At 36.3% G+C, this 23,737-nt stretch overlaps 1 protein-coding gene across 1 annotated transcript; it reads left to right on the forward strand.

Moving 5' to 3' along the window:
• Nucleotides 1–15,949: 15,949 nt before the first annotated feature.
• Nucleotides 15,950–16,562, forward strand: LOC130216701 (zinc finger protein 239-like; the record flags this gene model as incomplete). Its single annotated transcript, XM_056448583.1, has 1 exon — nt 15,950–16,562. A coding segment is annotated over one exon (555 nt), but the record flags the coding sequence as incomplete, so codon positions are not given.
• Between the last annotated feature and the right edge of the window lie 7,175 nt (nt 16,563–23,737).

Below are 23,737 nucleotides of genomic sequence, written 5' to 3' on the forward strand. Positions count from 1 at the left end.
CCTCAGCCCTCAGTTTCACTCAAGGTCTCCGTGACCTCTGACCTAGTTTGGTGGCTCTTGAAAAAGTTACACTGAGACAGGCAAATGCACTGAACATCTTACATAGAGCAGTGTGTTACTTATTCATTAGTTAAAATCAATTCAAAGTTAAATACTCATTTAAATGATCAAATAATTATATTTAATAAAAAAATGAGGAACAGGATGATGGAAAAGGATAAATGGTGATCCATGATGACACGGATTGGAAGGCAGAAATCTGAATCCTTGTTTATATATATATATATATATATATATATATATATATATATATATATATATATATATATATATATATTAGGGGTGGGCGATATGACCTAAAATTAATATCACGGTATTTTTCATCTTTTGAACGGTGACGGTATAATATCATGGTGTTACTTTCAATAGCAAAATAATATAAATCTCAAGGAAGAACGAACAAAAGAAAGTCTCACTTCTATCACTCTTTAAAGTTTCGGTTTGGGTCATTGTAAATGCTCCGTCTCGTTATGAGCTGATCTTCATTTCTCTGTGTTGGTGGAATAAAGCAGGCGAGTCAGCCGCACCAATTTATGAGCAGACAGAGCAGGATTCTCGCGATGACCTCGCAATTCCGCTCTTTGTTATGAGCCGTAGTTTCAGTGTAAACTTAGTAAAGGTGAGTTTCTTTGGCGATGATGTGTACAGTATTAGACTTTATATTTAGCGGACATTTGCGCTGAACACGCGGTGAATGCAACGCATCGAGATTCGGGCACCTTCTCCGAAAACACTCGATTGATCTCAGCTGGTGGATCAACATTTACCTCATGTTATGATCGCTGTCATCTGCGCCATTATTATTATTATAACTTTAGGTGAGGTTTGCAAACCTGTGCACTTTTCACTCTTCACCCGTTTGCATTTCCTGGAGTAACAAAAGCTCCCTGTTATCTGACAGCGGGAAGCGTTGAATGACTGACAGCTAATATGAACCAATACAGCGGCAGGGTAGAGCGATTCAGGAAGTTTATAGAGAAAATCAAATCAGATTGCACTACAACCATTATATTCAGACACACAAATGCTCCCAAATATATTATGAGGGCGCGTAGATTAAATTTCGGGTGCTCGTGCGACCAAAATGGTTGCAATTTCGAGCCCTGTAGTATAAGGACATGTATTCAGACCACAACTGAACGTTTGAAGAAAATTGAATGCCTTATTATTTAGAATTAGCTATTATTGATGTAAATGCAGCCGTTCAAGGCGCATAATTGATTTATTACGGTATTGACGATATTAGAAAATCCATGTCGTGGCGCAATGTCACACCGGTGATGACTATGACACCAGTGTACCGCCCACCCCTAATATATATATGAACTAAGTTTACATATTCTGTCATTTGATCAGTTAGCAGGCTTACATCAATGACTATAGCTTTACAGCGCGTGCGTCAAAGATGTAAAGTATAAAAATATAGTTAATGCACATTCGTCTTATTCTTCAGTAGATCTGTAGATGATGTATTTTATAAACTGATCATTAATAAGGACTAAGCTATTAATAACGGTAATTCTCTAAATGAAAAAGGCTTGATTAAAGTCCTGTCATTTTAAAGATTTGCGTGCTTTATGAATGCACTTCCCTCTTTTATTATTTCGCTATTGCAAAGAATCAGTCAGAGCTCAGAGAGACTGCATATGTTAAGCTTTTATGGTGCTGTCAAATAGTGAATAAATGACTCAAAAACAGATTAAGGACTCGAGACATGAACAAATCAATACCTTTTCCAGCTCAACATGTATATGTTAAGCTTATAGATCTATCACATGCTGAACCAAAGCACTGCATAAATTTAGATTATGGAAATGTGACGTGACAAAAATATTCAATTAACTACCCAGGGACTTGAAAGATGAAGGATAAATTGAGACCTCAGAAATCAAGACTAAATGATCATAGTTTATAAAATGATCTGAACTTACAATCGGTAATGTGAAGAGAGATTCAGTCAGTAAAACAAACTAAAAACACTACGAAAAGACTCAAACTGAGAGAAACTGCCCTGATAACACATTCAGCAAAACATTTACTTTTGTGGAAAGAGTGTAGATATCTGAACAATGGAAAAATACTGGTGTAGGAGATCAGAAAAGTTTTATCAGAAAAGTATTCTTAGTCAGTATTTCATGTATTGCCGTTATGTCGACTTGTATTATTAAAACTTTATTGTAAAAACTTTTTGTATTGGTCTATATTATTATAAAACTCATTTTCTTGTGTTAAATAATTTCTGCTGCATTATTACATCATATAGGTAAAATATATTGATAATTAAAATGTTTTCTTTGTTGCATGTCCACACTTAAGATGTTTACTTAAGATGACTTAAGATTTACTTACATGATGTCTACTGCAGAAAAGCAAAGATAATCACTCGTTGTGATACAGATCCAGAAAACAAGGTAGGAACACCTCAGTAAAGAGAAGAACTCGAAGAAATACAGGGAGGAAAAGAGGAATGAAAGTGCCAGTCTACTCTTTCTGAAATTAAATTTTAAATGAGTCCAATCTTCTCCACACTGAACTCATTTGCTGTGTCCCAATCCTTATACTTATACTATGACCTAGTCATCTCAACACCATCTACATTTCTTTCACATTTAATTACCTACCATATTGAAGAAGCAGCAGCAGGTTAATCTGCCATTCACTAGTCTTCCATGCAGAGAAATCTCCTCAGGTATTTGGATAACTGCATTCAGAAGATAATGTTCAAGCACGACTTTATATTAGTTCACATTGTTGTTGCAGATGAAATATAAAGCGGAAAACGTGATTTAAATATTTCCATTCGGCTAGATGTTAATTAATAGTCATTCAAACAATGTTACCGAAGCCTCTCTACTTTTGACGGTTGGCCGCGCGTCCGCCATGTTTGTAGTTCGTTTACACTTTTCCCCTGAGTATGTAGTTCTGATCGATTTTCGTCCAACATATAATAATATTGTGGACAATATTAGCGGTTAAATTACTTCAGATTTCTTAAATAACCGGAAATACACCAGAACCTTTCACATCCGCTTATCAACATTCTGCGGTTTGGAACACTAATTCTATTTTCGAACACGCGTTCCCGCCTTCCGCCATTCAAATACAATCCACATGATGGCGTCACCAGCGTGTACTTACAATCGCCCATAAACAAAGCAAAGCACTGCTGGGAAAGAGTCAGTCAGCTTCATTTACAAAACTCACTGTCAGGAACAAGTGGGAAATTATTACCTCAGAGGACCAGCAGATGCAGCTTTACTCAGAGGAGCACACGTGTTTCAGGTAACCTATTGTAATGTTATATATAATTTACCATAACTGAACCAGTCAAACTACTTGCAAATAAAAAAGTAGACATATTTATTAATTAGATCACCAAGGCTGTGATTACTTGAATAAAACATAAATAAAACCAGATTTAAAGTACTTGTTTTTCGTGTGAATGTAGTTTAAGGTTTTTCATTTGTGGTCAAAGTGAATTTTTCAGCATCAGTGCTTCAGTCTTCAGTGACAAAATCATTCAGAAACTGTTCATATATGCTGAATTGATGCTCAAATAACAGTTTATTATTACAACAGTGTTGCAGACACGTGATATGGTACTTTAAAACATTTATATTTTTAAACACTCATGAGAGAATCATTAAATAAACGTAAATGTTATAATAATCGAAGCAATGACCACATATTTTACTTAAAATGCTGTTATTTTGAAGAATATTTAAGCCATTAAAAACAGCTCCTCTAAATTGAAATACAATTTCACAACACTACTTTGTTGCATTTCTTATCAAATGCTTTGCTTTTGTGATTAAACGAGACCTCAAACATATTATTAAATCTGTTTATAATGTGCTAAACAACAGCAGTGTAGTTTCTTGTGAGCAATACATAAAATGTTTGTGTATAATAATCATATGTAGTAACTTCCGAGCTAGAAGGGAACCTTCTCTCAACTTTGGCTAACATTCCCTACAGGTTGTGTTAATGTTTTAAAGAAAACATTTCAATGTAATATCCAATGAATATTCAAAAAAATAATAATTCCAGAACAAGAACATTCTAGCAATGTTTTGAAACATTGGTAAGGGACCAGATTAAACAATGTTCTCTTAGACAACGTTTTCACAATGTTTCATAAAACCAAAGTAGGAACATTCTCAGTCACATTAGAAATGTTTTAAGAACATCGTTGAGATGTGGAATGTTCTTTGAAGAATGTTCTAGCAATAAGACATTTAAACAAAGCTACCACATTTTATTTTTTAAAAACCTTGTAAGATTATTGAAATGGCACCAGATTAAACAATGTTCTCTTAGACAACGTTTTCACAATGTTTTATAATACCCAAAGCAACAACATTCTCACAGTCACATTAGAGAAATGTTATAAGAACATGATTTCTTTTCAATAACAAGACAGAAAGACAATTAACATACTAATTTTAACCTGTACTTATTAAAATATAAAAAATGTCATTTTCAAAAACTTATTGCAAACAAATAAGTAAAACCTAAAGGTTTAAAAAATAGTGGCAAAGCATACAGATTTAAAGTAACTATTATTATTTCATACAATAAGTAAAATTTGTATTATGTGTCAGCAAATAATTCTTGTTTTAAATATACCAGATTTTAATTGTTTTTTTGTTTTATTTGTTACATGTGTTATACAACGAGCACAAGAATGTAAGAAAATGCAGTGCTTTAAACTTTCTTTTTCACATTGCTACAGTAAAATTAAATATTTTAAATGGTTATAGAGAGTGTTTTGTGTCTGTCATATCATTACTGTACATTTTAGAAACAAAAAAGAAAACAAACAATGTTATTAACTTATATGTAGAATATTTAGAGAAGACTGTCCTGACTTTGTAAAAGGCTTTCTGGGAACTAAAACAAAATACCTGCTGAAAATGTTAGAGTCTAATATTTTAACAATGGTACCATTAAACGGGATTAGAATGTTTTAGAGAACATTTACCTGTCTTTTAAGAGAATGTTCTGGGAAGTGAAATAAAACAATTCGTTGAAACGTTAGAGTATAATGTTGTAACAATGTTACTTCGAAATGTATTTAGAATGTATTTAAAGAATGTTTTCCTACAATTAACGAGAACATTCTGGGAACTTAAAGAAAACTACCTACTAATAATGTTATAAGAATGTTAGAATATAATGTTCTGAAACTGTTACCAGCGAATGTGGTTAGAATGTTTGTAGAAAATATTTTCCTATCTTGTAAGAGAATGTTCTGGGAACTAAAACAAAACTATCCGCTGAAAACAGTAATGCAACATTGCTTGGTAATATTCTCAGAAGATGTAGAGAACTAAAATTTCTTGCTCGGTTGCCATGTTTATTGCGGAGTTAACAATGAGCAGTCAGGAATGCCTCTTGCCCGAAGCTTATTTATAATACACGCTCTTCTACCCCCTTTATAAAACAAAGAACGTGTTGTCACCCCCTAGTTACTAAATAATGGCCCATCACGAAATTCTGGCACTCAAATGACTACGTCAATTAAATCTTACACCCAAAGGAAGAAAGACCTACTGTGTGTATCTCCTCTTTTCCTGTCCGGAAAGTATAGCACAGTTATTGTCTCTGCACAAGAGGATTTTCTGACATTTCACGTTTAAAAGTGTGTTTTGCTTAAACGTTTTATTGCTAATAGTTACTATGTTTGTCAGCAAGTGCATTCACTATAGTGTGCATGTAAATGAAACGTTGTAGCATGTGTATTATGCATGTAATTACTGTATTTGATAAAGGCTGTGATGTGTGGTGTCAAACTGGAGCTATAAGGCTTCAGAGAACATTGGTTTGGGTGATAAAACTGTATCTGCAAATAGTAGTTATTTACAAAGCTTCATTGAATTTTTTATCACAGTAAGTAAAGTATTATGTCCAACTCGTGACCACGGGTCTCCCCCACCCTGGACGTAGACAACCAGGGAAAAGAGAGCTCGCTTAGTAGCCACAGCCAGGGGTGTAGCAACGGGGGGTGTGGGGTGAGTCTCACTTTTAGAGACAGACCATTTAGAAATAGGTGATTAATAATTATATGAAGGTATGATGTCATACACCCCCCCCCCCCACTTTTAAAATGTCTGCTACGCCCCTGGCCACAGCCATTGGACAATCACAGAAGGGGCTGGGCTAAATTCGGCTTTCGCTTTGGCTTCACGAGGGGTTTCTACTCACAAGCTTTGTGTTGCCGTGTTGTGTTGCCGCTTCCCGTCCTTACAACACGCCTGCCGGACATCGCTCTTGGAAGTATATACTGCATCTGGGTGCTTTATGTGTTTCTAAGTTACTGCCTCAGCTATATGGTCTTGCTACTTTGCTTGTATAAATACTGAAATCCTGTTTTATATTATTATTGTTGGCCACGTAATAATATAACATAGATTTACTTAAGATAAAGTTACGCTGCTTACTTCTATTAGGGTGGACCAATAGACGACGTAAGTGTACATGTTAACCTGTTTCTGACTGTGAGCCAGTCGTTCGAATCTTCTGATTTGAATTAATTTGAACTTATGAGCTACTTCTTACAGTAAAGTACATATTAGATGGTCCAGGCACTACACATGTAATACTGTAAAATATTGTGAAACATGTTTGTTGTGAATATTAGTTCTAGTAATTGCTGGTGTTGATGTTGCAGAGCGAGCTGTACAGTGGACTAATATTATTCTACACATGCTGAAGGTGAACTCCATCACTGAGAACTTCATGGCAGAAACACCAGAAAGGCCTCTGGAAATGTCAGGTATGTTCAATTATGACTTCAGTTGAACAGAAATGCACTTATTTCGTTGACTAAGTTGTTCACAATCTACAGAAACACAAAGAAACTCATGCTCTGCACTAGTCAACATTTGAAGTGAATCAATAAATTTAAAGTTGCTTTAAGACAAGAATGGGACAAAGACAAAGACAAGAACTTTGATGAAAGATTGTGATTTACTTCAAGTGTTGCCTAGTGTTGATCTCCTCATTTACTCTGTCTCATACTAATGGCCCATTAGGAGACGGACTTTCCCTCTAAAGGTGAGAACGTCCTTCAATATTCATGACAAAGGCTCTACTATATATAATGTCTGTCTAACAAAAATGGGTTTTACGAAATGTAAATCAATACATTTTTAAATCTGAATGAGTAAACGGGGTGATTTTTACACCATTTTGTGGTACAAACTCAAACTATTAGCAAAAGCTTGATAAATACATTTTACTCTCTGCTTTTTTGCCCTTTTTTCAGTCCCTGTTTATGGAGCTCCTAATTGGACTGGTGGTGGAATAATTTGTAAAAGTTTTTGCATTCTCTTGCCAAGCTTTGCGTTCTTTCCAAGCGACAACCTCCCGCTCTCCCTCGGAAAGCCAATACGGAAGTAACTGAAACTGCAATTCATCAAAATTCTGCTAGTCCTGGCTCCATAATAGAGCAAATTTCAGTTGAGCCCACTGTTAGAATGGCCAACTTTACAACAGGAAAAAAGGTGTTTACAGCCTGGTACAAAGAACCATTTTGGTTCATATAGCTATTATTACCCTTCATGACAACTGTGAGGGGGGTGAATTTTTTTATAACTCATCCATTTCCTTTATATTAGGTTATATTAAGTTTGCATAATTAAGGGCGTGGCCACTTTAGTGACAGCTAGGTCTCGCTGGTCGCCGTCACTTCACCTCAGCTGAATCTGGCTGATTAGCTGCTGATCTTGGCATATTCATCGTATTTTTGTGTTGTTTTATGTGACTTTACACAGTCAGTTGCCTTTTGGACTTATTTCTTACAATTATCAGATGATATGGGATGCTGTGTACACTTAATTGTGCTCACAAACCGTTCACGTGGCCTCGTTTCCCTGGTGAGTAAAGTTATATACTTGTATACCATCTCTATAAATGTACTTGTTTTATTTAAGATCATTTATCATTTATAATGTTCTTTAGAGCTGTAATTCACTCCAGAATGTGACAGATTGATTAGCTGTAGGCTCTAGATCAGTCATCTGAAGCGTTATCATACAGTGTTATGCTGGAGTTCATCAATAGTCTTGCATTTACTAACACAGACTATATCTGAAGTGTTTGGAAGTAATTCGCGTTTTCCTCCTGTAGAAAAACGTCATAAGAACAATGTTTAGTGGCTCAATGTATTACTACAGTGTTTTTAAAAGTCTAAACACTTTATTGATATAGTGTACAGCCAAGCACATGTGGTCAGAACACAAACGAATCGCAGGTAATAAAGTATCAAGCGTTTCTCCCAAAGTAAAGTCTGTCTGCCAGGTCTAAGCAAAGTGCCAGCAGGTGTCTGTAGCTCCGCTCACTCTCTCCTCTTTGCCCTTGTTTGGTATCCCGCTGTGGGTGCGACGATGATGGTTGGCCGCGCCTACTTGTAGCTTCTTTTGCGCTCTTCAGAAACCTATGGGTGACGTCACGGATGCTACGTCCATATATTTTACAGTCTATGGTTCTTTCTCAAAGATGTTTGAAATCCCTTACAAAATCTGTTCATTTCAGAGTTAGACTAGACATATGTTTTTAATAAAACAAAGTGTTTGTCTATGTACAAGCAAGCATGAACCCAGTGTACGCAACAGAAGAATTATTCAATTATACTACACAATATTATATTAAATGACGTACATTATTGTATACCTGAGCTGTATTCAGTCTCTCTAATAAAAAAAAAAATGATACAATAATTGAATTAAACTAAATTAGTGTCGGATAAATAATCAACACATTAAAAATATCTTTGATTATATAAAATTTTATCAAATAAACAACACAATAATTTGGCTGGGAAATGAGTATAGCTTTTTATTTGATTTGTCAGACTTCTCCACTAAAATCAACATGTCTGAAAGTGCATCAGTCTTTTAATTGTGAAAATTAAAGTGCACCTTTCGTAGTTCAGAATGATTCAGTAATGAACCAGTGGTTCTTAAAGTCGAGGGACAATGAGGGACAATAACCTTTTAAAAGTACTATATTTTTTTGTATAACATCCTACAGGAGCCCAACATGTGAACCAAACTCCTGCTCCATCCATACAGAGACTAGCTCACATGCCTCTACAACATATTTTGGAGGTCTGGGACAGTACCTTTGGACTTGAAAACTGAGGTTGTGGTTTCCATGTTTAAGATAGGGGATCGGAGGGTGACTATAGACTACAGTCTAGGCCAGGGTGCTGGAGCAAAATCCAGCTAATGATTGAACCTTGGATACAGGGGGAACAATGTGGATTTTTTTGCGGTCCGTGGAGCACTGGACTGGGTTTATACCCTCGATAGGGTGCTCAAGGATTCATGGAAGTATGCCTGACCAGTCGACATGTGTTTTGGAGAAGGCATTTAGCCATGTCGCTTTATTACTTTCTGTGGGTGGTGCTCTTGGAGTATGTGGTCGGAGACTCTGTTAAGGGAATTTACGTTTATTAGTCAAATAATAACATGATTTAATTTATCAAAAAACATTCAAAATCATACCTGATGTTATTTATCCATACTGCTTTTATACTCTATTCTGTATACTGCGTTTATACTGTTCTCACACCAAGCTTGCTTTGCGTTATGGCAACCATGGCTTGAGGTTGCCTGCACAGTTTTAATGTTGTGCCACTTGTTGAGAGACATGGAAAATGCATTTTTTCACTTATAGTTCATGAATGCTTTGGTCAAAACTCTCTAAATAAGTGTCATTAGATTCAGAATGGCAAACCAAGCTTATTGATTAAAATGTTTGCTGACCAAAGCCCATAGAACAGTGTGCACCGTTCAGTGAATAGGTATTGAAATGAATAAGTTTAAATTATGGAGATGTGATGTGACAAAAATAACCTATTAACTATCCAGAGACTTGAAAGATGAAGGGTGAACTAATAGACTGCATAATGTGGAGACCCAGGTAATCAATTAATTTATCTTTACTGTTCATTATTGTTTTTTATTTTTGAAATGCCACCATTTACGTAACTGTGTATGTAACATTCAAATTAAATTCTGCTCAATTGAGTGAAATGACTTGAAAAAGGTTTACTATTTTTTGCTTAATGAGACCTCAGAGATTGTGGGGTGTTTATACCTAAACACTGGAAAATACTGGTGTAAGAGATCATTGAATGTGGGAAGTCTATATTTATATATTATAATCTACATTTGGTTTCCATGCATTATTCATTTTTGTTGATTTTATCATTAAAGTATTCTTATGGTCATTATTTATTGTATTTCATTAAATTTTGACTTGTTAAAATTTTCTGTAACCAATTTTCATATTTGTCTATATTATTGTGAAACTCATTTTCTAGAATACTTTTCGACAACACTGGATTCACATATATTTTGCTATGCCAGCAATTTAAGCTTATCTATTAGCGAATCATCCAAGTCCAAAACCTTTAATGTTTCTATTTCCATTGGAGTTGGGCGATGTCGACCAATTCATACGATGTCTACTGTGAAACATCGTGATAGACGATGGCATCGTCGTCATAGGCGGCGGCGGTGATTTAATTATTTATTAATAATTAATGAATTCATAACGAATTAATTATTTGTAGCCTACCGTTTCAACTACCTGACCCGCATGGTCTTTGTTTTACCCATAACCAAATCATAAATAAACAAAGATTAGTTACACACAAATTACCACCTGTCAATCACGTTTTCTGCAGGACTCGGACATGAATAGGCAGAGTGATCTGTGTCGTTATAATGGCGTCGACAAACTTTGTTGGTAAAAAAGATGCACAACCAACAGCAATCAACCAACAGTATCTAAGGTTTAGCTAAAATTACAAAGTACAAGTATGAAAGCGAATGATTGAAGCAGTGTACTGACGCTGCGACACGTTACCTGGTAGATTCAAAAGACAGAAGAGCCGTTAGATAGAGACAAGTTAATAGTATATAATTAATAATATTAAAAGAATAATAATATTATCAAGGTACAGCCTTGATAAACTGTCCGACGTGCACTGCTCTCTGGGGTTTTGTGTGTGTGGTCACTTGATGTGCGTTTTCAGCTGTATAGTGTGGACGGAGGGCTGTTCAGAAATGCTAGATAAAACACCAGTGTGGACGTGAAAAGTTTTCTTTCTATAATGCCATTTTGAAACTAAGATGTATTAGTGTAAACAGGGCCTGTGTGTGTATGCGAGCGGAGGATCGCATGCCCGGCTCAGCATAGTGATGTCTATCGGCCATTGGTCCATCTCTGCAGGGGACAGATAGATCTTTAAAAATATTTTTTATGATAAATTATTTTGATTATTAAGAGTCGCATAATCTTGTATTTATTTTTCATTTAATTTGATTATTAAATAGACAAAAAGTTTTATGTTCATAAATAAAATACCCTTATATAGAAAAAAATCAGAGAGGTGCATAAATGTGAATAATATTTATATTTGTATTAGTCTGTTATCATAAAACCTATCTTCTTATCATGTTATATGATGTCATAAAGCAGCAGAAATCATTTAAGTAAAATATATTAACATTTAAAGTGTTTTCTTTGTTGCAAGTCCACACTAAAGATGTTTATCCATGTCATGCGTTGCTTACAGCAGAAAAGCAGAGAAACGGTTCATTGTAATACAGATCCCCAAAACAAGACAGGAACACCTCAGTAAAGAAGAGAAGAAAGGCAAGGAGGAAAGATGATAAATTAAAGTGCCAGTCTACTCTTTTTGAAAACAAATTTCCTCTAATTTAGTAAGCCGTTTCAAATGAGTCCAATCTTCTCCATACTAACTTGCTGCGTCCCAATTCTTATACTTCTACCACGTTCTAGTCATCTCGACACATCATCCACATTTCTTTCATATTTAATTACCTACATTATTTGAGAAGCAGCAGCAGGTTAATCTGCCATTCACGAGTCTTTCATGCTGAGAAATCTCCTCAGGTATTTAGATAACTATACATTCAGAAGGTAATGTCCAAACACGCCTTTATATTAGTTCACATTGTTGTTGCAGATGAAATATAACACAAAAAACGTGTTTTCAATATTTCCAGTCGGCTAGATGTTAATTAATAGTCATTCAAACGTTAAGCCTCTCTACTTTTGACGGTTGGCATCGCGCGTCCGCCATGTTTGTAGTTTGTTTACAGTTTTCCCCCCGAGTATGTAGTACTGATAGATTCGCGTCCAAATAATAATATTGTGGGCAAAATTTGCGGTTAAAGTACTTCGAATTTCTTACAGAAATAGTCAGAAATACACCAGAGCCTTTGACATCCTCTTATCAACATTCTGCGGTTTGGAACACTAATTCTATTTTCGAACGCGCGTTCCCGCCTTCCACTTTTCAAATACAAACCACATGATGGCGTCACCAGCGTGAACTTGGAATCGCCCATTAACAAAGCAAAGCACTGCTGGGAAAGAGTCAGTCAGCTTCATTTACAAAAATCACTGTCAGGAACAAGTAACCTCAGAGGACCAGAAGATGCAGCTTTATTCAGAGGAGGACACGTGTTTCAGGTCAGCTATTATATTTATTTACCGTAGTTTAACCAGTCAAACGTTTGCAAATGAACCCTGAGATATTAATTAATTATATAACTAAGGCTGTGACAATTTGAACAAAAACATAAATTAAATATGCCTAAAAGTAATTGTTTTTCGTGTGAATGTAGTTTAAGATATTTTGTTTGTGGTCAAAGTGAGGTTTTCAGCATCAGTGCGTCAGTCTTCAGTGACAAAATCATTCAGAAACTGTTCATATATGCTGAATTGATGCTCAAATAACAGTTTATTATTATAATAGTGTTGCAGACACATGATATGATACATTTATATGATATATAAAATATATATTAAAAGCATTTAAGAGAATCATTAAATGAACTGAAATGTTATAATAATTAAAACAATGACAACATATTTTACTCAAAATGTTATTTTGAAGAATATTTAAGCCATTAAATGTACATTTCTTTATATTTACATTAAAAGCAGTTCCTCCTAAATTGAAATACAATTTAACAACATTACTTTTTGCATTTCTTATCAAATAAATGTTGCTTTTGTGAGCAAAGAAGACCTCAAAAAGTATTATCAAATCGGTTTATGATGATCTAAACAACAGCAGTGTAGTTTCTTGTGTGCAATATAAAAATGTTTGTGTATAATAGTAACATAATACTGTAAAATATTGTGAAGCATGTTTGTTGTGAGTGAATATTAGTTTTAGTAATTGCACGTATTGATGTTGCAGAGCGAGCTGTACAGTGGACTGATATTATTCTACACATGCTGAAGGTGAACTCCATCACTGAGAACTTCATGGCAGAAACACCAGAAAGGCCTCTGGAAATGTCAGGTATGTTCAATTATGACTTCAGTTGAACAGAAATGCACTTATTTCGTTGACTAAGTTGTTCACAATCTACAGAAACACAAAGAAACTCATGCTCTGCACTAGTCAACATTTGAAGTGAATCAATAAATTTAAAGTTGCTTTAAGACAAGAATGGGACAAAGACAAAGACAAGAACTTTGATGAAAGATTGTGATTTACTTCAAGTGTTGCCTAGTGTTGATCTCCTCATTTACTCTGTCTCATACTAATGGCCCATTAGGAGACGGACTTTCCCTCTAAAGGTGAGAACGTCCTTCAATATTCATGACAAAGGCTCTACTATATATAATGTCTGTCTAACAAAAATGGGTTTTACGAAATGTAAATCAATACATTTTTAAATCTGAATGAGTAAACGGGGGTGATTTTTACACCATTTTGTGGTACAAACTCAAACTATTAGCAAAAGCTTGATAAATACATTTTACTCTCTGCTTTTTTGCCCTTTTTTCAGTCCCTGTTTATGGAGCTCCTAATTGGACTGGTGGTGGAATAATTTGTAAAAGTTTTTGCATTCTCTTGCCAAGCTTTGCGTTCTTTCCAAGCGACAACCTCCCGCTCTCCCTCGGAAAGCCAATACGGAAGTAACTGAAACTGCAATTCATCAAAATTCCGCTAGTCCTGGCTCCATAATAGAGCAAATTTCAGTTGAGCCCACTGTTAGAATGGCCAACTTTACAACAGAAAAAAAGGTGTTTACAGCCTGGTACAAAGAACGATGTTGGTTCATATAGCTATTATGACCCTCCATGACAACTGTGAGGGGGGTGAATTTTTTTATAACTCATCCATTTCCTTTATATTAGGTTATATTAAGTTTGCATAATTAAGGGCGTGGCCACTTGAGTGACAGCTAGGTCTCGCTGGTCGCCGTCACTTCACCTCAGCTGAATCCGGCAGATTAGCCACTGATCTCGGCATATTCATCATATTTTTGTTTTGTTTTATGTGGCTTTACACAGTCAGCTGCCTTTTGGACTTATTTCTTACAATTATCAGATGATATGGGATGCTGTGTGCACTTAATTGTGCTCACAAACCATTCACGTGGCCACCGTTTCCCATGTGAGTAAAGTTATATACTTATACACCATCTCTATAAATGTATTTGTTTTATTTAAGATCATTTATCATTAATATTTTTCTTTAGACCTGTAAAGCACTCCAGAATGTGACAGATTGATTAGCTGTAGGCTCTAGAACAGTCATCTGAAGCGTTATCATACAGTGTTATGCTGGATTTTATCAATAGTCCTGCATTTACTAACACAGACTATATCTGAAGTGTTTGGAAGTAATTCGCGTTTTCCTCCTGTAGAAAAACGTCATAAGAACAATGTTTAGTGGCTCAATGTATTACTACAGTGTTTTTAAAAGTCTAAACACTTTATTGATATAGTGTACAGCCAAGCACATGTGGTCAGAACACAAACGAGTCGCAGGTAATAAAGTATCAAGCGTTTCTCCCAAAGTAAAGTCTGTCTGCCAGGTCTAAGCAAAGTGCCAGCAGGTGTCTGTAGCTCCGCTCACTCTCTCCTCTTTGCCCTTGTTTGGTATCCCGCTATGGGTGCGACGATGATGGTTGGCCGCGCCTACTTGTAGCTTCTTTTGTGCTCTTCAGAAACCTATGGGTGACGTCACGGATGCTACGTCCATATATTTTACAGTCTATGGTTCTTTCTCAAAGATGTTTGAAATCCCTTACAAAATCTGTTCATTTCAGAGTTAGACTAGACATATGTTTTTAATAAAACAAAGTGTTTGTCTATGTACAAGCAAGCATGAACCCAGTGTACTCAACAGAAGAATTATTCAATTATACTATACAATATTATATTAAATGATGTACATTATTGTATACCTGAGCTGTATTCAGTCTCTCTAATAAAAAAAATGATACAATAATTGAATTAAACTAAATTAGTGTTGGATAAATAATCAACACATTAAAAATATCTTTGATTATATAAAATTCGTATCAGATAAACAACACAACAATTTGGGGGGGAAATGAGGATAGCCTTTTATTTGATTTGTCAGACTTCTCCACTAAAATCAACATGTCTAAAAGTGCATCAGTCTTTTAATTGTGAAAATTACAGTGCACCTTTCGTAGTTCAGAATGATTCAGTAATGAACCAGTGGTTCTTAAAGTCGAGGGACAATGAGGGACAATAACCTTTTAAAAGTACTATATATTTTGCATAACATCCGCTGTGTAAAACATATGCTGTGGTGACCTCTGATAAATGAGGGACTAATCAGATGGAAATTGAATGAAGGAAAATTGTGTCGGCAAATATTAAATATTTAAATAAAGAAGGTGACTGGAACATCTGTGTATCTTGTTGATGGCCAAAATGATCAGGATTTTATAGTTGTATCACTTATATAAAATGCTGTCTTTTCACTTTTATGTCAGGCCTGATTGAGGAGAGAAAAATGAGAGAAAAAACAAAATCACTGAAGAGAAAAGACAAAAAACGTGTCACCTGCACTCAGTGTGGAAAGAGTCTGTCAAACAAAGACAGTCTTAAGGTCCACATGAGGATTCACACTGGAGAGAAACCATTCACATGCTCTCAGTGTGGGAAGAGTTTCAGAGACTCATCAAACCTTAATAAACACATGAAGATCCACACTGGAGAGAAAACACACGCATGTGATCAATGCGGAAAATCATTTCTGTTGGCTTCAGAGCTGAAGGTTCATCTTAGAGTTCATGCAAAGGAGAAGCCTTCATGCTCTGTGTGTGGAAAGAGTTTTGCGCATCAAAGAAATTTAAGAAAACATCAGAAGATTCATACTGGTGTGAGAGAGTATGTGTGCTTTGAGTGCGAGAAGACTTTTATTACAGCTGGAAACTTAAAACAACACCAGATGATTCACACTGGAGCGAAACCTTACATGTGTTCACACTGCGACAAGAGATTCAGACAGTTAGAAGGCCAGAAAACACATGAGAGGATTCACACTGGAGAGAAACCATACATGTGTTCACACTGCGACAAGAGATTCAGACAGTTAGGAGGCCTAAAAAAAACATGAGAGGATTCACACCGGAGAGAAGCAAGTGAGATTCAGTCAGTCAGAAACATTGAAAAACACACTAGAGTGTCACATCTGAGAGTAACCTTAACATACAAATATGCAAACTTGCAATATTGATGGGTCGTTCTTCGATCTTTCATTGTCTATGTGCAGATAGGGGAAAGGATTAGTTATTTTTCAAATATTCCATTAGCTTTGAGTCATTCGTTCAATACCTATAAATCTATCCTCTATGCACTTTGAGTCGGAAAAATGTATTTATTCATCTTTTCAAGTCCTCTGGTTTTTGAGTTGTTTGTCTTTACATGTAACTTGATGGCAGGATCGGACGTAGGCAATAGTTAAATTAACATTTCCGTCTGAAAGAGCTCAACTCTTTCAGTATTCATAGCATCCAAAATGTCTTAAACCCTGTCAATACACATTTAAAAGACATTGGAGAATGTGTTATTCTTTAAATTGAGGATAATTCATTAATATAGATCATTTAAAATATTTTACAATGGCAGTCCACAGAACCATTTGTGGGAAATGTATGAAATTTGGCACAGTGATGAAATTTCAACACTAACCACACCAAATTTGGAGTCTCTGACACTCTAGCACAGCCACTCCTATTCATCTTAACTTTTGGACCATAAGGTGCAAACATATATATATATTTATCTCTGTAATCTGAGCTCATGCTAAATAAAATAAAAAAAACACACTAAATTAATTGTCACAATTATTAATAGCTTAACCTGTTTTTTCTATCTCAATGATTCTTTTTTATAATGCTGAATATAGTAAAACCTGATCCATAATTGCTCAAGAAGTAGAAGAATCCGTCACAGCTCAGAGAGACTGCATATGTTATTATTTTTTGGTGCTGTCAAATAGTGAATAAATGACTCAAAAACCAGATTAAGTACTCAAGACATGAACAAATGAATACCTTTTCCAGCTCAACATGTATATGTTAAGCTTATGGATCTATCACATGCAGAACCAAACCACTGCATAAATTTAGATTATGGAGATGAGAAATGACAAAGTAACCAATTTACTACCCAACGACATTCAAATTAAACTCTGCTCAATTAGGTTTGTTATTTTTTGCTAAATGGTACCTCAGAGATCAAGACTCAGAGATAGCGGGGTGTTTATACCTGAACATTGGATAATACTGGTGTACGAGATCATTGAATGTGGGAAGTCTATATTTATACTTGATAATCTACATTTTTTGACATGCGTTGTTCATTTTTGCTTGATTTTATCAGACAAGTACTTTTATAGTCATTACTTTTTGCATTTCATTTATTTTTGACTTATTAAAATTTCATATTTGTCTATATTATTGTGATACTTCTTTCCTAGAATATTTTCGACAACACTGGATTCACATCATAATTTACTATGCCAGCAATTTAAGCTTAACTCTTAGCGGCTCATCAAAAGCTTTCTATGTTTTTATTTCCATCCCGAGGTAGCCCAAATGTTGTAGCCTATGATAGACCCTTTTAACAATGACGTCACTTCACTTTAGCCTTTCCGCCACACAGAGTATTAGTAGGCTCGGTTTACCTTTGAATGAGTCAGTATTTAAATGTTAATAATAAAAATATTAATAGTGCACGTTGTCATTTAAGACTATTAAAGGGCCCAGCCAACCCCAAAACTTTAGTTAATATTAAATCTTAAAAAAGGGGTAAAATAGGTGCCCTTTAAAGTTCCAGCACAAGTAAAATTACCTACAAGTCTACACTGTAAAACATATATGATCAATTAGTCATGACAGCATATGTTTTTAGCTTGCTGTAACTTGCTGAATAAAGTTAATCATGTTCTAACTCATTTTTATATGTTAGGCAAGATGTTTTTAGTCAGTTTAACAATATAAGTTTAATGGACTCATAAGGTTAATTTGATTCAGCTTAAAAATTTAAGGCAACAATTTTTTACGGTGTATAAAAACATCTTTAATAATTTACTCATCCATTAATGGCTTGTTCAGTTTCTCTTTTAAGGATTTAAGACCTTACACCAGGGGTCTCAAATTGGCGGGGGCCATTTCCGTCACTGACAATTCATAGGAGGGCCGCTTTAACATTCAAGCACAAGAAAAAAAGTGGAAACCTGACATAATTGATGCGTCTTAGGACAACCGATATGATGATTATATTTCAGCTGCTGAAATATATCTGTAGTGTGTATGGCAGAGCATTAGACACACTCAGTCATTCTTCCACAGACTATATGCAGTCAAAACTCCAGCTTTTTGCTTCATTCATTCATTTTCTTTTTGGCTTAGTCCCTTTATTAATCTGGGGTCGCCACTGCAGAATGAACCGCCAACTTATCCAGCATATGTCTTACACAGCGGGTGTCCTTCCAGCTGCAACCTATCTCTGGGAAACATCCATACACACTCATTCACTACGGACAATTTAGCCTACCCAATTCACCTGTACCACATGTCTTTGGACTGTGGGGGAAACCGGAGCACCCGGAGTAAACCCACGCCAACATGGGGAGAACATACAAACTCTGCACAGAAATGCCAACTGACCCAGCTGATGGTCGAACTAGTGACCTTCTTGCTGTGAGGCGACAGCACTACCTACTGCGCCACAGCGTCGTCGCATTTTGTTTCTTGCTGTACATATTAAAGGGGGAGTTTAAATTGCTAATAAAATGCTACAAATATTATATAATAAATAACAAATGTCTTCGCACAGTTATTTACCTGCTTTATGTTATTAATGTAGGGTAATGATGTTAATGATACTGGATAAATACCCTGTCTCTCAATATCAGTCTATTGTGTGTTTTCTCAAGGGTGTACTCGACTTATAATATTTTTTGTTTGTGCTGCCCAATAGTTCATTCATTCACTTTTCGGCTTAGTCCCTTTATTAATCAGGGGTTGCCACAGCGGAATGAACCGCCAACTTATCCAGCACATGTTTTACACAGCAGATGCCCTTCCAGCCGCAACCCATCTCTGGGAAACATCCATACACACTCACTCACACACACTATATGGACAATTTAGCCTACCCAATTCACCTGTACTGCATGTATTTGGATGGTGGGGGAAACCGGAGCACCCGGAGGAAACCCACGCGAACGCAGGGAGAACATGCAAACTCCACACAGAAGCGCTAACTGACCCAGCCGAGGTTAGAACCAGAGACCTTCTTGCTGTGAGGCGACAGCACTACCTACTGCACCATTGCGTCGCCCTGCCCAATATTATAATTTAAACCTCAATTTTCTTTACATTTGCACAAAGTTTTAAAAGAATTCCTTGGTGGTTATTCTAAATAAAAGGCTAATTTGATCAATGATTTCCTTGCACAGGCTCATATTTCACTGGAATTATCTAAATTAGAAAATATTCTAGAGCAGGAGTCGGGAACCTTTTTTTCAGCAGAGAGCCATTTCTGATTTTTCTTTGGCAAATGCAATTTTTTAAAGAGCCATTTGGGATATAGCAGCATCACAAGTCCATGAACTAAGAAAGGATCATTTCTAGATTTTTTTTCTTTTAGCCATCAACACTGATGAATGAATTTACGTGCTCAGGGTTACCTTAGATATGTAAGTAGCACGCCCTTTATTAGTGTCTGATTCTAGTTAATCCACAGCGCTGCACATGCGCATTGGTTGAAATGTCCTTTTATTCTTATTCATTTTGCTGTAAAAATATACAATAAAAAGGTCATTTTGATTGTCTTTTCAATAGAAAACTGATTTTTAGTGACAGTTTAAATGTTTTATTGAAAGGAGACCACATATTTTTGGTCAAAGAGCCACATGTGGCTCCTGAGCCATAGCTTCCCTACCGCTGTTCTAGAGAATGCTTCAATGTTGAAGGTAAAGATATCTGAGATATATGCAGTCTTAAGAGACCAAGCTGATACTTTTTTAATCTCACTAAAAAACGCATGGGAAACAGACTTTGGTTGTAAATTTGATGACGATCAGTGGGATGTTGTTTACAGATGTATTTCGTTTTCATTTTCTAGTAACAAGATAATTGAATAAAAAATTCAAATTTATACAAAGAATATAATTGACCCCATCACCTCAGTAGGATATATCCAATTCAGTTCAATTCAATTCCCCTTTATTTGTATAGCGCTTATACAATGTAGATTGTGTCAAAGCAGCTTCACATAAAAGGTCACAGTAAATAGGAACAGTGTAGTTCAGTTTGTAGTGTTTAAGTTCAGTTCAGTTTAGCTCAGTTCAGTGTGGTTTAATAATCACTACTGAGAGTCCAAACACTGAAGAGCAAATCCAACGATGTGCAGCTCTACAGATCCCGAACCATGCAAGCTAGTGGAGACAGCGGAGAGGGAAAAAAACTTCACTAATGGCGGAAGTGAAGAAAAAAAACCTTGAGAGAAACCAGGCTCAGTTGGGCATGACCATTTTAATTTCTCCGCTGGCCAAACGTCTTGCGCAGAGCTGCAGTCTCAGTGGCGGAGACTGGAAGCTGGCCTCAGCGAAGACTCATCTGTCTCTGGAGCGTCACAGGTATCAGTCTCATGTTCTCCACTCTTCCATGACCACCACAGTAGCTGCTCAGGATACGGCCTGGTCCAGGATATGGAAACCTTGGGATCATCTCGTCGTTGGTCTTGGATCGAATCAGTGACTCTGCATAGTCTGAGGGCCTCGGGAAGAGTATCCCCAGGTGGAAATGGAGAATAATATCCCGGTGCATCGACTTTATGTAACCGCCGGTGTAAGAAACATAAGAGCACCATTATGCAGATTTTTTTGGAACTGTAAAAGCTAAATGAGTTTTGGGATTCATGAGTTTTCTGTGATGTTCCTGGGAAAGAAATCTCTCAAGACTCCTTTAATATATGTTTTTGGGGTGGACTTGAATGAGGTATCAGACCCTTTTTTTAACCAAAAGGATAGGTCTAATTTCTAAGTATCTAGGAAATGTATTCTGTTATACTGGAAACAGGAACTCTCAACATTTGGATTGTTTAAAAATATCATAAATGACACGCTGCATTTGGGATATCTAACATATAGCTTAAAAAAACAAAACACACATATTTTTAGAAACCTGGATTATTCTTATGGACCTGTTATGAACCCTTTGACCTGAGCCTACATAACACCTATATGCTGTTATTTGATTCCTGTTTTAATCTAGTAACATAAACTGGATTGTTGATGTATATATTTTTATATTTGTATTTGATGCTACTTAATGCTAAATATTCTTTTTGTCAGTTGTGCTGTTTGTTATATTGTAAAATGATAAATAAATAATAATAATAAATGCTACAAATATTAGGTATAATTAATATTATTCTGTCCCAACCAATTGTATTGTCCCAATAACGTAAGAAAAGCAAAAACAAAACAGTTTGTGTAACTGAAGTGACTTTACTGGCAATTGTTAATCTCAATTTCTTTATGTTTTTGTAAAACTTCAACAAAGAGGGGAAATGTGTGTATATATTCATTTACATTTACATTTAGTCATTTAGCAGACGCTTTTATCCAAAGCGACTTACAAATGAGGACAAGGAAGCAATTTACACAACTATAAGAGCAGCAGTGAACAAGTGCTATAGACAAGTTTCAGGTGTGTAAAGTCTAAGAAGCAAAGCATTAGTAATGTTTTTTTTTTTTTTTTTTTTGGAGAGAGAGAGAGAGAGAGAGAGAGAGGGCACAGTTAGTGGTATAGCCAGAGAGGCAATTGCAGATTAGGAAGGAAAGTGGAGACTAAACAGTTGCGTTTTTAGTCGTTTCTTGAAGACAGCAAGTGACTCTGCTGTTCTGATGCAGTTAGGGAGTTCATTCCACCAACTGGGCAGATTGAATGTGAGAGTTCGGGAAAGTGATTTCTTCCCTCTTAGGGATGGAACAACGAGGCGACGTTCATTCACAGAACGCAAGTTTCTGGAGGGCACATATATCTGCAGAAGTGAGAGCAGATAAGGAGCAGAGCCAGAGGTCACTTTGTAAGCAAACATCAGAGCTTTGAATTTGATGCGGGCAGCAACTGGCAGCCAGTGCAAACGGGTGAGTAGCGGAGTGACATGTGCTCTTTTGGGTTCATCAAAGACCACTCGTGCTGCTGATTTCTGAAGCAGCTGAAGAGGTTTGATAGAACTAGCTGGTAGCCCGGCTAGCAGAGAGTTGCAATAGTCCAGTTTGGAGAGAACAAGAGCTTGAACAATGAGTTGAGCTGTATGTTCAGATAGGAAGGGTCGGACCTTTCTGATGTTGTAGAGTGTGAATCTGCAAGATCGGGCAGTTCTAGAAATGGGCTCAGAGAAGTTCAGTTGGTCATCAATCGTAACTCCAAGGCTTTTTACCATTTTGGATGCAGTGATGGTTGCTCCGTCCATCTGGATTGAAAAGTTATGGTGAAGAGTCGGGTTGGCAGAAACTTCAAGCATTTCCATTTTCGTGAGGTTAAGCTGGAGATGATGATCTTTCATCCAGAGTGAAATGTCTGACAGGCAGGCTGAAATGCGAGCTGGAACCGAGGGATCGTCAGGGTGAAAAGAGAGGTATAGCTGGGTGTCATCAGCATAGCAGTGGTAGGAAAAACCATGTTTCTGGATGACTGTTCCTAAAGATGCTGTGTAGATAGAGAAGAGAAGTGGCCCAAGAACAGAGCCCTGAGGTACCCCAGTGTTTAGATGCTGTAGGTTGGACACTTCTCCCCTCCACGACACCCTGAATGACCTGTCCGAGAGGTAGGAACTGAACCATTGAATAACAGTGCCTGCGACGCCCAGTGACTCAAGCGTAGATAGCAGGATCTGGTGGTCAATTTGTTTAATTCAACCAGCTGTACAATTTTACTAATGTACATAGTTTTTTATGTAAACATTAATAAGCATAGGAGGGAAATATTAGAAAATTAATCATCAAACAAAATACAAGTGGAATAAAAAACTGATAACAATCAAACGACCCTTAAATATTTACAAAAATAGAGCTTTAGTAAAAATAGAGCACCTACGGACATATATTTTAACGTTTAAATCAGTCACAGGATTAAAACGCATGCGTGTTACTCTCGACCGTTCACTGAGAAACCGAAAGTGAAACTAATCTGAATGCAGTACTTTAAATGTCGACCAGGTGGTTAGACCAGACACGACTGCACAACAATGATAGTGGTTCAAACATATATGTTTTGGCGGGCCGATTCTCTTTATATTTTTGACGTCAGTTGCTGGCCAGAGGGAGGAG

The sequence above is a fragment of the Danio aesculapii genome, chromosome 3, assembly GCF_903798145.1.
Source record: "Danio aesculapii chromosome 3, fDanAes4.1, whole genome shotgun sequence".
NCBI classification, from domain to species: Eukaryota; Metazoa; Chordata; class Actinopteri; order Cypriniformes; family Danionidae; genus Danio; species Danio aesculapii.